At 50.9% G+C, this 14,935-nt stretch overlaps 4 protein-coding genes across 4 annotated transcripts; 2 read left to right on the top strand and 2 right to left on the bottom strand.

Moving 5' to 3' along the window:
- Positions 1–529: 529 nt before the first annotated feature.
- Positions 530–4,813, top strand: MRS44_015139 (uncharacterized protein; the record flags this gene model as incomplete). The annotated part of the gene is made up of 10 exons (XM_065619084.1): positions 530–771; positions 1,028–1,575; positions 1,632–2,116; positions 2,762–2,844; positions 2,901–3,616; positions 3,674–3,806; positions 4,042–4,327; positions 4,384–4,512; positions 4,565–4,574; positions 4,626–4,813. 10 exons carry the CDS (start codon positions 530–532, stop codon positions 4,811–4,813), a joined length of 2,820 nt encoding a protein of 939 aa, XP_065475156.1.
- Positions 4,814–5,482: 669 nt separating this feature from the next.
- On the top strand, positions 5,483–9,498 carry MRS44_015138 (uncharacterized protein; the record flags this gene model as incomplete). Its single annotated transcript, XM_065619083.1, has 5 exons — positions 5,483–5,606; positions 5,708–5,824; positions 5,927–6,076; positions 6,519–6,665; positions 6,938–9,498. 5 exons carry the CDS (start codon positions 5,483–5,485, stop codon positions 9,496–9,498), a joined length of 3,099 nt encoding a protein of 1,032 aa, XP_065475155.1.
- A 314-nt stretch (positions 9,499–9,812) lies between these two features.
- Positions 9,813–11,572, bottom strand: MRS44_015137 (uncharacterized protein; the record flags this gene model as incomplete). Its single annotated transcript, XM_065619082.1, has 3 exons — positions 9,813–10,150; positions 10,200–11,337; positions 11,387–11,572. 3 exons carry the CDS (start codon positions 11,570–11,572, stop codon positions 9,813–9,815), a joined length of 1,662 nt encoding a protein of 553 aa, XP_065475154.1.
- A 702-nt stretch (positions 11,573–12,274) lies between these two features.
- Positions 12,275–13,825, bottom strand: MRS44_015136 (uncharacterized protein; the record flags this gene model as incomplete). The annotated part of the gene is made up of 3 exons (XM_046284340.2): positions 12,275–13,267; positions 13,323–13,524; positions 13,572–13,825. The coding sequence occupies 3 exons, from the start codon at positions 13,823–13,825 to the stop codon at positions 12,275–12,277; spliced, it is 1,449 nt and encodes a 482-aa protein (XP_046126077.1).
- Between the last annotated feature and the right edge of the window lie 1,110 nt (positions 13,826–14,935).

Below are 14,935 nucleotides of genomic sequence, written 5' to 3'. Positions count from 1 at the left end.
ACATGTGGCGAGTGGGGTTGCTATTATTAATCCACCCAAGATATTGCGACATCGACAACTTCCATACTTAGTCCCGCGATTACTATTCCCAATATCATAGTGAGTTAATTGAGCTGTGGCACTGATTCTCTGCAACAAGCCAGTTCCTCATGGGGGCCAACCTCCGAACGTGGAAACCCACTCTGGCCAAGCCTCACTCGTTGCTGTCTTGCCCAGTCGTTGCTTGGCGCCTCTTGACGCCCCGTTGTTACCAATGTCTCGAAATTGACGCATTTTCCCAACCCGGATATCTCATTTGCTTTTGTAGCTAGGCTTCCATCCTTGTATCACTTGACATGAACTCGTAATCCTTGTTTGCTCTCGCGAAGTTAATTACCGAGTTGCTTCTCTCCTCGGCTCTTGAAATCGTGCAACCTGCTCCCTTACACTCAGCTTTCTCCAACCTTATCGCTTCTTAGTCATCTTTGCCATGCCTCTACATCATCCAAGAACATGCATCCTTCTATGTCTCTCGCTGTGTATAATCAATATGAATCTCGTCAACGCTGCAGCGTCGACTGATCAATTGAAGGGCTCGTCGGTCGATCAGTTCCAGCGTTGGTTTCCACAGTATAGACACGTCTTCGAGAACATCACGCAGGCCAACTGCTCAGTCCAGTACGACAACTACAAGTCAGGAGTGATCAATTCCACCAACATCAACTACTTGGCTGGCGGTGACAAGTTCACAGCGCTCACTCAACCGCTCATCGACTGCATCCTTGACAACACGTGCGAGTACCTCAAGGAAACCATGACTAGCGCTCTGGTTCCAGCCGAATTTTTCGTCTCTTTTTTAGTTGTAGTTTCTTTATTTAGGCGAAAGGAGAATAGCGCCTCCTTTAATTGCTGACCTGCCGCCCCGGGTAGTACTTCTCCAGGGTGGGGGGATACCGTAATCATAAGATCCTTCAATTGCTATATAGTCGCGGCACATCCCCCTTCAACCCAACGACATTAGTACATTTGCATCGCTTCATCTTAACAGATTTCACATCAACGCTTACAGCAGCAGCTTCTTAACCATGGCTACTCAGAAAGTCTTCCGTCTCCCCAAGCGCAACTCTATCCATGACCTCGAAGTCAACACCGAGCCGGTGCCCAAGCCTGCTTCTCAAGAAGTCCTCATCCGGATCCGAAACGTCGCCCTCAACTTCCGCGACTTTGCCGTCGCCACAGGAAAATATCCTTTCCCCGTCAAGGACAACGTCATACCCTGCTCTGACTTGTCCGGTGACGTCGTCAGTGTCGGAGATCGAGTCGAAGGATTCTCCAAGGGAGATAAAGTTATCGCTTCCTTCGACCTTAACACCTTGTATGGGCCCATGCAGGACTGGCACCATAGCCTAGGCGGCTGCTATGATGGCGTGCTCCGGCAATTCATAGCATTGCCTAGTTCTGCCCTCGTCAAGGTACCGTCGGATACGCAGCTGAGCTATGCACAGCTATCTGCTCTCGTCTGCACAGGAACGACCGCATGGAACGCGTTATATGGCAATGTCGCTCTCAAGCCTGGCCAGACAGTTCTATTCCTCGGTAAGTCGCCAGGCGCGAGTTGAAAGGGACGGTGCCTAACCCATTCTGCTCCATAGGCACCGGAGGTGTTTCCACCACTGGTCTCATGCTGGCCAAGGCAGCTGGCGCCATCACAATCATTACTTCCTCGTCAGATGCCAAACTCAAACATGTCCAAGAGACTTATGGCGCTGATTTCGTCATCAACTATCAATCGACTCCTGATTGGTCGCAAGAGGTTCTCGGAATCACCAACGGTCGCGGTGCGGATTTTATCTTTGAGAACGGCGGTGCCGGGACCATCAAGCAGAGCATCAGTGCGGTGGCTTATGGCGGATCTATCGCCGTGATTGGCTTTCTCTCTTCGTGCCCGCAGGAGGAAATGCCTGACGTGGCAGCCCTTGCTTTGTCCAAGGGAGCGGTGGTACGCGGGATCATGGTAGGATCTAAGCAGCACTTGGAAGATGTTGCACGGTTCGTGGCATCCAAGAACCTAAAGGTTCCCGTGGAGAAAGAGTTTGGGTTTACGAGAGATGAAGTCATCGCTGCTCTGGAATACATGGTTAGCGGACAGCACGTTGGCAAGATCTGCATCAGGGTGGACTAGGCTTGCTATGGCGAAAACCTGCTCTCAGGAATGATTCACGGGTCCCTCCGATGAAGATGCCGCACCACATAAACTCCGTGTCAGATAATTGGCTCCCCAGGGACCATTGATAGCACCAGTCAATTGATGAGAGTTATCTAAACAAAAGAAACTGAACAGCCATGTGTTTGGGCAGAGCTATTTAAGCTCATATCGTTAGGACTGGAATCCTTGATGCGACGAGTTGGATGTGAAACCGGATACGCGACCCCAAGATATGAGCCTCGTATCCACTCACACGAACCTAGTGGTGATTATGTGACACTCCGGGTAGTGCCTAGCCGGAGCACACGTGCTAGAGCCTGCTTATATACCAAGTCTAGAAATTCTTGATGCTCGACCCCACCTCACATCATCATCAATTATTCATCCCTGGATTATTGACGAAAACAAAAACAGTTCTATGTCTTCGGCACAGCGACCTCCGCCCGATCACTCGGAGCCTTGCGAGCCAAGGTCGAGGCAGAGAGTATCTGTAGCTTGTCTACCTTGCCGCAAAAAGCGGATACGTGTAGGTCATCACATCACAGGTTGGCCATTCCATGATAACATGTCTTGTAGTGCGATGGCGCACTGCCTATTTGTAACTCATGCACAACCAAAGGCGTGGCCTGCGAGTACAATTTTACCGAGAACAAGCGCAAGTTAGTTGATTCTGTAACGTTGGCCATGAAACGCCCAGCAAGTAACCGGGACAAAGGCCCCCAAGCAAGGGTTATGTTCAAGCTTTGGAAGCACGCATACGCTGCTTAGAGGAACGACTGGACGCACAGAATGAGGCGCAACTGACAAAGAGTACGCTCGACAACGAAGAAGCCACCGTAACGATGCATTTCGGTGACGCGAACCAACCAGACGGCCGAGACTTGACATCTATGGTGACGGGCTTGCTGGGCCGCCTGAATGTTGGTGATGACGGACAGTTGCACTATTTTGGGTCTCAATGTAACTTCCATCTCTTACACGGCAGTCTGGGTTATGTCACGATGGAATCTACCGTCTCAATGCAACGACAAGGCCTCGCCGCTGTGGGGTGCTTGGGGAAGGACATGCCGCTGTCGACGGAGCTCCAGGAGCATTTGCTCGAACTCTACTGGACCTGGCAGAATCCTTGGAACTACATCGTTCATAAGGGAGCCTTCTCCAGAGCTTTTCATAGCAGGACCTATGGCCGGTACTGTACTCCATCGCTTCTTTCAGCCATCTTTGCCCTTGCTGCTCGATACTCGGATCGTCGCGAACTGCGTGCGGTCCCCAACGACCCCAGCACTGCCGGATATGCCCTCTTTGAACAGGCAAAGATATTACTGCTATACGAGAGCCAAGCGCCTACTGTTGCCACAGTCCAAGCAGCGGCGTTGATGGCCATCAGAGCCTTGTCAGACAATCAAGAAGCGTTGGGTTGGCTATACTGCGGTAATGTCAATCTTGCGATAAGGTCTATTGCGCTCAAAAACCATTGACTCATCCTAGGAAATGCGGCGCGCATGGCGCTGAGCCTGGGACTCCATATCGATTGTTCCCAATGGGTTGCCTCCGGGCTTATCAGCCAAGATGAAGCAGAAGTTAGAAAGGTCACATGGTGGGGATGCTATACCGTTGACAAGTGAGCTCTTTCGATTCCATCTAGAGGATACATATCACGGCTGACTGTCTTAGGCTTTTCTCCATCGCGCTAGGCAGACCCGGTTGCACTAGGAAATCCCAGTCTACCTGTCCTAAACCAAGCTTAGATCATGACGCTGAATATGAGGCCTGGGTCCAAATCCCAGGCTTAACGCAAGATAATTCCCTCCCAGTATTACAGAGCCGTATTGTCTCGACTGCACATTTCATTGCAGAATGCTTATCGATAGCATCCGAGGCTATGGATCAAATGTGCGCAAATTCCATCTTGCTCATCCTCTCCCGTTAACACGCGTTAGTTATGCTCCAAACAGCGGTTTATCACAAAAGGACATTGAAAACATCGTTGGAAAAACCGATGTTGAGTTGCGTGCATACTACGTCAATCTACCAAGCCACCTCCGACTGCCATCGACGCTACGGACATCAGCTCCTGCCCACATTTACCAGCTCCAGCAAGTTCAGGCGCAGATTTGTACCAATGCAATGACTAATCTGGATGTCACAGCATGCAGTACCATGTCAACATAATCTTACTACATCGACCACTTCTGCAGCAATATCCAAATATCTCCGAGAGTGACCCAACATCGGTCTGTTGGGAAAGCCCCCATAGGAAGGATTGTCGTGCTGCAGCATCAGAGGTATCAAAGCTGCTGGGAATCTACAAGCAGAATTATACGTTTGTACGTTGATTCCCGCAAATATTTTACTTCATCTAAACTAATATGCATGCAGCGTTTCGCTGGTATGGTTACTGTGCATGTAGCATTCACAGCTGCTACCATACATCTTATAGACCTGAAGCCAGAGAGTAATCCCTATCGGCAGCAGGCTATGCGAGGCCTCGCCACGTGTGTTGAAGCTTTGGAGGCCATGAAAACGCCATGGTGTGCGTGGAGTTCAAAGGCGCTGCGGGCAATATATGCCCTGGCGGAAGAATGGTCTATGGCCGAGGTTCTTGAGATGATCCCTAATGCCATATAACACCTCGATTGTGTTCGCCACAAGTGTAAACCACTTCCGGATAATAGCTCTCTGGTAGTCGTATTTCCGAAAAAAAGAAGCATCTTAAGGTCTGACTATCGCTTGACGAAGTTTAAAGCCTAATTAATCAGCCATTTCCTTCACACCACGCAGCCGAGGGAATCATTGCGAATCTGTCACGGCACCAGTTATGGTAACCGCCATGTTCACGTGGGCCCCATAAGAACAGCCAATCGCCCAGCGACTCACGACCAGAAGGCAGGAACGTACCGTGAGTCGTAAAACAAGACTCACGACACGGCTCACGACTCACCGTGAGCCACCACATGTATATAGGACACGCTCACTTGCACTTTCTCATGTACCAGCTACCTCAGCTATCAATACAACTTGGTTACACTCAATACCTTTGAGCATATTACCAGACGTGACTACACCCTGTTCAAGACAACGCCAGCATCCCCTCTGCCAACATAAACCAAGCACGACCGGTTTATCCCTCAGGGAACCCCACGATCATCACACCTGCTCTCACAATAGACTGCATTTTTCGGCGTCTTACTTTTGTTATTCTTGTCTTGTCTGTGGCACTAGACCGGACTCGTACGTCAGGAGAAATGTGATCGAGCTGCTTGTGGTCCAAGAGAGTCTGCATGCGCGTGATCACCGATGTCGAATCTGGTCGCAGCTTTGGGAGATCCAAGAAAGGGCCAGGAACTTGAGCAAATCCAAATGCTCTGGCTTGGAATCTTTATTCCCGATCTTGACATCGAAATCCGAAAGCAACTCAAGAGTACGTGCACTAGATCCCCGCACGGTGATCCGGATATAGGCAGCGTGGCCGAGGGTTCGGCTGCAATGCAAATAGTGACCACCCACATGTCCATAGTGTAGCGCCCACCGACGGCAAGGACACTTCTGGTAGTGAAGTGGAGAGCGTGAAAGATGACGAGAAAGTCGATACAAGTGTCAAAATCCCTGGCGATGCCGCCGTGGAAGGATATTGCCCAGGTCAGTGAAATGAGACTGACCGGCAGAGCCAGGTGTTGTGCAATTCGACGAAGGTAGGTTGTGATGTCCCTCTATAGGTAACGTATGTTGAGACATAGAAAGCTGTAATTGAACAGCGTGATGGGTGCGATGTTGGAAGTGTGTTGGCCGCCCTTGTCTTTGCCAGCGCAGACCGGGGCGTTGAAGACAAAGGCGTCGCGTCGACTTTGACTGGGGTCAAGAAGACAGTTATTGGACCCGACATGGTTGCAAGTAGGCCGTGGACAATGTGGAAGCCCAATTCGCAAATGAAGACAATTGATACCGAAATGGCAGAGCGATGATGCTGCGTGAGGTTGAGGTAGACAAATGTTCCGCCTGAACTTGGTGGCCCAGTTGGAGCGTCTTGTCTTAACCATCTTGAGCACTGACAAAGCATATTGCATCAGTAGATCAAGAACCTGGACTGGGGTCACGGAGCTATTGCCTCATTCAGTGGCAATGTCTATGAGACGCGCCTGCAGCACGCCAAGTTCAGCTGGCACTATCTGATGTGGCGTTGCCTAGTGAAAGCTAGACCGCACTTAGGTTCACTTTCTCAACTATTTCGAGTTCGATAAAGATTTTAACCTTTGACGGGATGCGCCCAGAGACCTGTGAGCCATATACCTTCTCCGCCACTTCTCTCAACATTCGACACACAAACCTCTACCAGGCATTAAGATGGATCCCCCATATCGATATCTGACTGTTCGACACGAGGAACGTCTCATCAATGGGACTCTTCCTGACCTCCTTCCTGGCGAGGCCGTGTTTCGATCTCATTCCCAGCCCTCACTACAGGGTGGCGCCCACACCCAGTGTGGCTAACAGACCGACAGACCTAGACCGGCCCTTTCGGTCTGTCGGTCTGGGTTTGTCGGGGCTCCCGGTCTGTCGGTCTAGGTCTGTCTGGGTTAGCAACCTGGTCGGTCTAGGTCTGATTAACTGATGCCCTCATTGGCTACCTTTGCCATGCCCCACTTAATTTGGCACTGCGAACTCCGACCCGCAAAAGAGTGGGGGTGGTACGGGTGCGTTAAGGCTGAGTCGGCCAATGGGAGCCCTGGAAGCCCCTAACCCAGACCAACTCAGACCACCCAATCCGACCAGCAGCTTCGGTCTGTCGGTCTGATGACAATTGCCGGTCGGTCGGTCTGCGGTCTGAAGATGGTCTGTCAGACGGTCTGTCAGACGGTCGGTCTGTTAGCCACACTGCCCACACCATCAATGTCAGTCAAGAGCTCGATGCAACGCCCGCTCCAAAGGAAGACAGGAGGAGGGTCAAGGAAGTTGGGACAGAATCATCACGAGACTTTGAAGTTGTCGCTCCTCACTACAGCCTACCAGCATCCAACCTTGACTTTGTATCCCCAACGCCGGGCCACGGCACGCTACCCAAGACGCTACCTCATGTCGTCCTGAAGGATCCTGATTTCCCGTGGAAGTGGGCGGCAAGCAGGACTAGCACCACTTCCAAAGGTGATGAGCAGAAAGGGCGCATTCCGTGGGTAGCTCTCATCACCTTCACAGTCGAAGAGCTTCAGGTCGATCCGACGACCCTTGAAAGCATCACCAAGTTCTCTGGCGTCGAGGCGAACGAGAATCTAGGCTTCAGCTTTCCTGTCGCTCGGATCGGCGATATGAAAAGCAGTATGAGGGACAATGACAGCGTAACCAATCTCATGATGAGTCCAGACGCGCGGGAAGTCAAGGATAACACGGCAGCTATCTGCATTCCCGGGGAGCTGTTTGGACAGCTCTTTGCTGATGAGAACGGGGTCTGTCAGGTTGATCAATTTCAGTACCTCTCACATGTTCGAAAGGTGGCTACTGATGGCATGACATCATCTGTTGATGGCGAATCCGGTCTGTTCAGCATCATTGTCTCTCACCGCACCGGTCCGCTCGACACGACAGTGCCTGTGCCCATGTTTGCTCATCTCGTGTCTATCGAGAACCTTGAGAACCTTGACATGACCAAAGTCAAGCCTCATGTGCTCATGACAAGCTTGTACAGCTGGTCGTACACTTCACTTCCTGCAGGCTCCTCCAATGAGATGACGGCACTGAGAATTTTCGACAAGTCTGGCCTTCAACTTTTACACTCTACACCAACGCAAGGAACTTTACATTCGAAGGGTGCAGGGAGACGCACCTCGATGGGAGATGTTATCGCAAAACGGCAACAAGACGGCTATACCCTCGTGCGATACAGAACCGTCACAGGCGAACTAACAGCCGCCATCTACCGTGGACCTCTGGTACCGACCCCAGTCGAGTACAACGTCAAGCCTCAAAACAACCTTGGCTCTGATCTTCAAATCTTGGATCCGGACCTTTCGCTCATGGACCTCTCATATTCCTCGGCCTGGCAGCTTGGTAAAAGCCTAGGGCTGGGCGACGCCGCCTTTACTGCCGCCCTCTCACGCATCCGAGCCCTTATCCAGAGCAAGGCGGTGGATGGGGGCAAGAAGGATGTTGATCGTCATCTGGGAGCGTACAAGTCTCGTGATGATGCGATGGCCGGCATTGGACGCCTCGTGTCAGGGTTAGGCGACATCGACGACGATCTCCATGCCAAGCAATCAATGGCTCCATCAAAAAACCATTGGAAGAGAGATCCTGTCCCAGAAGTTATGTTTGAGAAAGGCGCACCGTACAAAAGCCACGAGGTACCCAACAACACCGACTTTCAGCAAGTCTACAACTGGGTTCTTGACAAATTGCACCTTGCTCATATTCCGGCACACTACCTTATTCCAGACGCGTCTTACCTGCCACCTGAGTCGCTTCGCTTCTTTTACATTGATGAGAACTGGACGCGGGCCATGGTAGACGGTGCTTTGAGTCTGGGAAACAACTGGGTGGGTGAGCTAGATCGTGACTACGCCCGAACTGCACTCAAGAACAGCATCGATGCTTGTCTGGCCACGCCACGCGAAAAGCTTGGCTACTGTCAGCAAATGCCCAAATACGGCTTTCTGCTACGCTCTCAAGTGCTGGTGCAGTTCCCTGACCTGAAGGTGAAGGCAACATTTGCAAGGGAGAACATTACAGGTGAAGATGAAAGCATGCCCAAGGCCCCAATCTTGGTGCAGCGAATGTTAGAGTCGGATATTGTGCTTTGTTTGTTCGACCAGACTCCGCCAGAGCTGGAATCTATCGAGCTCACACTCCCACCGCATCAACAAACCGTTGCCGTCGGTGAGGACATCACGCCCTCGGAGCTGAGGGTGGCATTTCGCAAGACTCTTGCAACTCAAAAACCATCAACTGAATGGCCGTCAAGGCAGGATGCTATAGCGAGGGAGACATACTCAGCGCCGAGCTGTCCAGTATTTGACTGGCCGTCGCGGACATTGAGAGCGACTGAGTATGCGAGGAGAGCGTTTGAGCATCAGAGAGATACGGAAACGAAGACGCCAGGCTTCTTTGAGGAAGCAGCGCCGACATCAGCATTGCTGGCACTGCAACTCAACGAATCTCCGTATACGCTCAAGATTGCCGTAAAGCGAGAAGATGACCCCCAAAAGGATGCGAGTAACAAGTCTATCACTGAGGTTCAACGCAACCGGAATGAGCCTTGGCCATACGGGGCTCTCTCCCTGAGTGAGCTTCCCAGCGCCCCTGCGCCACCAATTTTACCCGACTAGGTGGATGTTCTGATGGGACTAGAGGTTAGGATCAATGAGGAAGACAATGGCTGTGAGCTCAGGGGAAAGGATGTGGAGGAAAGCCACTGGTGAAAGAGGTGAGAAGTGTGTTGAAGAGATCTGGAGAAGAATGATGTAACTATGTGATCGGAGTGTGGTGGAATAGCCTGAGATACTATTGTTGGCATCAATGACGCCTCCAAGAGGAGTTACCGGGCACAATGAGTTTATACTCGATGGGGTATTGATATACCCGAGTGATAGATAATCACGTGGAGCCCAAGGGCTTGATTTAATATACTTGAGAGAATAATCTATGCATCCCCGTCTGGCTTTCGTAGCCAGGTTTCCAACTCCTGCCCTTCTCGAGGCACAAATCGTGCCCGGAAACCTCTCGGCGTTGCTACAAAAGAACGACCCTTCAAGCCTTTGAGCGGATCAATCTCGTCATCAGTCGTCCCACTGGCCGGAAATATCTGGAACCGGGCGACAAGGTGCAAAAAGACTGTATACAGAGCACGGTGGGCGAGCAGTGACGCTACACACATTCTCCCACCGATGCCGAATGCGAATTGGTGAGCCGCGTAGTCTGAAGAGCCTGGAAGCCAGCGCTCTGGTGCAAAGACTTCTGGGTCGGTGAAAAGTTCAGGATCTGTGATTGTTAGTCGTGATTTCTTTTGCAACTAGCATCTGCATCTCACCTCTGTTACAAGCCCAACTGTTTAAGAATACAAGCGTGTTCGGTGGAATCGTGGCTGACCCCCAGGTCGCATCGGTGTAAGTCGCCTTGGGCAAAGCCAGCTTCAGGACGACGAAATATCTAGCAATCTCCTTTGTCAAAGCATCGATATATTCCACCTTCGATGATGCATATGCGTTTGAAGGTAGATTCAAGACGTCCGCTTCTTTAATCGCCTGGTATGCCTTTTCCTGGATATCTGGACGGTGAGCTAGTAGTAGAATTGCCCATGCTATGGTAGGCTGATTTGAATCAGCACCCTTCGAATTGTTAGTTAACATCAAGTATTTTCGGAAGGGCGAACCCACTGCCATCATACTCAGGCTCACACTGATCAGCTCTTCACGAGTCAATGTTGCAGACTCTGGTTCCCTGAGTACGGCACCCTGGATACAAGGTTTATCCTCACCCCGTTCAACTTCATCCTTCAGCTTGTTGAGTAAGACGTCATTGTACTCAAGTCGTCTTCGTCCAATGTCGGCTGCGTGAGATTTTGGCGCGCTGGTGAGACTCAGGAACGACGCAATGGGCTCCCAGTACCTTAGCAGTGGGATGTAGTTGGCATAGTTCTTGGAAGTGTCCCGAAACTTTGAGATTTCGGATTCGACGTACAGGATCTCTGCAAGCAAGGGGTCATCATGCAGGGACTTGACATTCGAGACTCGAGTTCCGTAGTTCAACGTTAAACTTAAGTTCAGCGAGAATCGCGTGACAGCTTGGCGAAAGTCGATCTCGACAGATCCGTCCTTAGACTCATTGTACAAGTCCCTGAGAAACTCTCGAGACTCTAGGTTGAGAATAGGCGCATAGCTTTCCACGCGAGGACGATTCAAGCCGGCTGCCGCTAGCTTTCTTCGCCGCTTGCAGGACTCATCCCATGGACTGGTTCCAATGCTGGTGACGGCCTTACTGACCTTTCCATGGAACACATGAAAAGTCGGTCGAGAATTCATGGCGTTTCTTTGCCCGATAAAGAGTTTCTTTGCGGCGTCCACTGTGTTGACGACGACGCCTGTTGTGTTGCCCAGCTGGATCTGAAAGACTGGGCCATACTTCTGGGCCCATCTCCGGTAGGTCTCGGCGGGGATCTCATCACGATGCTTTCTTCTTTAGCTGGTGGATGTTCTGAGACTGTATCAGAGATCGTACCTGAAAAAGATTCCCTACCACAGGCCAGCCTCGAGGGCCGGGCAGGTGCTTAATACGGCTGGAGTGGCGAGTAAATTCGTTCTGTACGAGATAAGCCAGCAATACAATGACTGGAACAGCAATTGCGTATCCCAAAAGGGCCAGGAGGTTTAGCTCCTTTGGCAGAAAGTACTCAATGAATTTCATGTTGACGATGGTGCAAACAGACGCCAGCTTCACCCACACCGTGATGAGTTTAGTGTTTTAAAGAAACAGAACAAGTTTACCGAGAGTGAGATATCATCGGTTACAGCTTGGAGAGTATTCATTCGAATTACGCCATCTCCATGTCCTGCATCGAGGCGCGACGTCGGAATGGGCCGTGTACCAGAACAGAGGCTAGGGCATCAGGGATTAGCCTCCTCTTGGAACAATGGCATTTGTCATCGATGCACGAGCAAGAGTTATTCGACAAAGTCTTTGGAATCAACTGCGGGGGTTATCTCTGCCAAGGCCATAGACCGCTTAGGCACGGAGCACATCATAATGGGCCATCTTGATGGCATCGTCCCTTTCTCGTCATACTCCACTATCTTCCGTCTCAGACAAATCATAGGGCCCCCTTGTTGAGATTTGATCGTGAAAAGGCATCAATCTTTATTGCCAGGTTATCTCCGTCGCTAGGCTTGCTCCAGTCCAGACGCAGCCGTCTCGAGTTCTGGCGTCAAGCACGCAATCTGCACAGGAATGTCGGACCATGCCCGACACAACTGCGTGATATCCTGTGCGGATGGGGAATCTTATTGTCATTAGAAAAGACTCGCTATTTTTACGACTTTGGACAGATGTTGACGACAAGATGATAGTGGCAATCAAGCTTCATTGAGAACTGGAAAAGAGTGATCCTGACTAGACTTGCTTCACCACAGGATTATGCTTCCCCTCGCTATCAACATTGAACATGTAAGGTTGGTCAGCTGCACCGTTGATAAGAGCTTCCTCTCGACTTCTCCGAAGCATCCAGGGCGAGTTCTTCATCCCCTTGTGCCAGTTTCGTCCTTCATATTCAGCCTCGATAGGTTTCTCTCCACCAGCCTGGAGCTCCTTGGCCCGTTGCTCGATTCTTTCCCAAACGCGTAGAATATTCTCTCCAGCCAGTAGTCGAATCTGTTGGTCTGTAGCTCCCCTCTCCATCAAGAGTTGAATCAAATCAGGGAACTTGGAAACGTCTTCGAGACCGATTGGGACAAAGGGAGTGCCTGAAAAGTCGCTTCCTATGCCCACGCATTCCCAGCCGCAAACCTCGGCGATGTGAAGAATATGATCAACCACGTCGTGAATCGTGGCCTGGTCTGGGTTCTTCATGTTGAGGAACCTGTTCACAAAAACAGCCATCACTATCCCTCCGTTCTGCTTGACGAGCCGTAGCACATCATCAGGGGCATGACGAAGGTGAGGTTCGACAGCGTAAGCTCCAGAGTGCGAGAAGATGACTGGAGCTCTTGTGACGCCTAAGACATCTCGCATGGTCTGGTGTGAGACGTGCGATAGGTCGACCATCATACCAAGGCGGTTCATCTCTTTAACCGCGTCGTACCCAAGCTTAAAAAGACCTTGGTCAGCACCTCCAGCCGCCACTGTCGAAGCAGACGTTCCGAAGGCGTTATCGCAGTTGTGGGTGAGAGTGATGTACCGAGCACCAAGGTTGAACATTTGACGAATGGCTCCAATGCTTCCACCAACTTGGTGGCCTCCTTCGATGCCGATCATACTAGAGATGCGGCCTGACTTGAAAGCTTCTCGAGCACAAGCGGGAGTATCGCAGTATTGGAGATGCTCAGGGTGCTCATTGACAAATCGTCTGGTCACGTCGATCTGCTCCAAAGTGTCCCTCACAACCCACTGGAGGCGAACTGTTAGCAATCTCCAGCTCACAAGTTCATGGGGGGATACGCACAGACGGATCTTCAAAGTGCTGTTGCTGAGTATCACAGTCCACGTATACGCTCCAGAATTGCCCTCCAACCATGCCTTGCCGCATTCTCTGGATATCAGTGTGACCCAGAAGCTTCTTGCTAAGATCCACGCGACCATCGTAGATGCGGTTGTGTAGCTCAATTCTCAGTTGCCAGGGGAGGTCATTGTGACCGTCGATTAGCCTGGTCGACTGTTAGCGAGAACCAGATGACGCGAAGTAGTGTCGTACGGTGTGGTCTTCAAGACACGCTTTGTGCGCTCAACATAGTCTGTGGGATCGATAGGGCCCTCTCGAGGCCAGAAGAATGAAAAGGGGCCAAGGAATAGAGCGATCCCTGCTGCTAGGAACGGATACCTCAGCCAAGATCGAGTATTCTCGCTCTGGTGGTTTGCCCGAACTGTCAGCGACCGCTCGTTTTCAGCACTCGTATTGGCATCTTCTTCCACCGCGTCTTGCAAATTGGGGTTTTGCGCGTCTGCCATGGCGAAATGTTCAATGTCCGGCTGCAGGGCAAAAAAGCGAAAGCAACGGTGAACGTAGGTAGAGATAACAGCCAGGGACCTCTCAAGTGTCCGTCATGACCCGACCACTCAAGGCATAAGCGAGGCATTATTCCCGCATCCGAGTTAGGATTGATAGGCGGTCGGGGCTAAGCCGACATTATTGCCAAGAATAGTCGCACGCATCCTACATTGCGTGCTAGAAGCTGCCAAGAATCAACAAGCGAGACCCGTCCCCGCACTACACTTCATGTTGTGTTCCCCCAATCACGGTTGTCTTATCAAAATCCAATCCTTCGAGCGGGGTTCATGCTTGGATGTGAACTCGTGTGCTTGCAGGGAGGGATGATGTCTTGGAGAAGTGGAAGGTTTCACGTGAGATTCTCGCATTCAGAGGTCAAGAAGCACTCGCAGATGTGTTTCCATGCCCAGCCAGTGGGGATTAGTCCATCCAAAGGCATCTAAGGAACCCGATCGAAGCAGGGTTCAGGAAGACAGGAACGGAAAGCTCGGAATGGCAACCCAGGCAAAACCCAACTCAGAGATCTCTGATCTATCTCTAGAATAGACAGGATTCTTACTTTGGAGTATTCATACAGACTAAAGATTCTGTCAGTTTTTCTGACCCAAAACTGCCCGCTCTGTCTGCTTCCGCGATCAGGCGGAGCTGAATAGTGAAGACATTATGTATGCTTTTAACCATGCCAGAACGGTAGAAATTCAGGCCTTCAACTTCCTTAGCCGAGGATGACTCTAATTTTGCCACGTGCCGACTTGGCATAAGTCACTAGTAGTTGGATTAATGTTTATTTTGAGCGTATAGTAGAATTACCTCACCCACCAATGCCGACCGTTCAGAAGATGCCACCATCACGTCACTGTCTTCACTTGTGCAAGTAAAGCTAGTACTGTACCAGGGCGCAATTTTGTTGTCAGTGCTACTGACCCACGATAAATATCCCTTGACAGCCAGCCATGTAACCCGATGAATCCCAGAACCAAATGAAGTCTTCCCCCTTGTGCCCAAACAATACCGAAGTCATGTCTGATCGAAAGGTACGTGCAAAGCATCACCTATCATTTCCAAATAGA

Source organism: Fusarium solani (genome assembly GCF_023522795.1).
Source record: "Fusarium solani strain SB1 chromosome Unknown bctg00000011, whole genome shotgun sequence".
NCBI lineage: Eukaryota > Fungi > Ascomycota > Sordariomycetes > Hypocreales > Nectriaceae > Fusarium > Fusarium solani.
The sequence above is the reverse complement of the archived record's forward strand: the minus strand, read 5'-3'. Positions and strand labels throughout refer to the sequence as shown.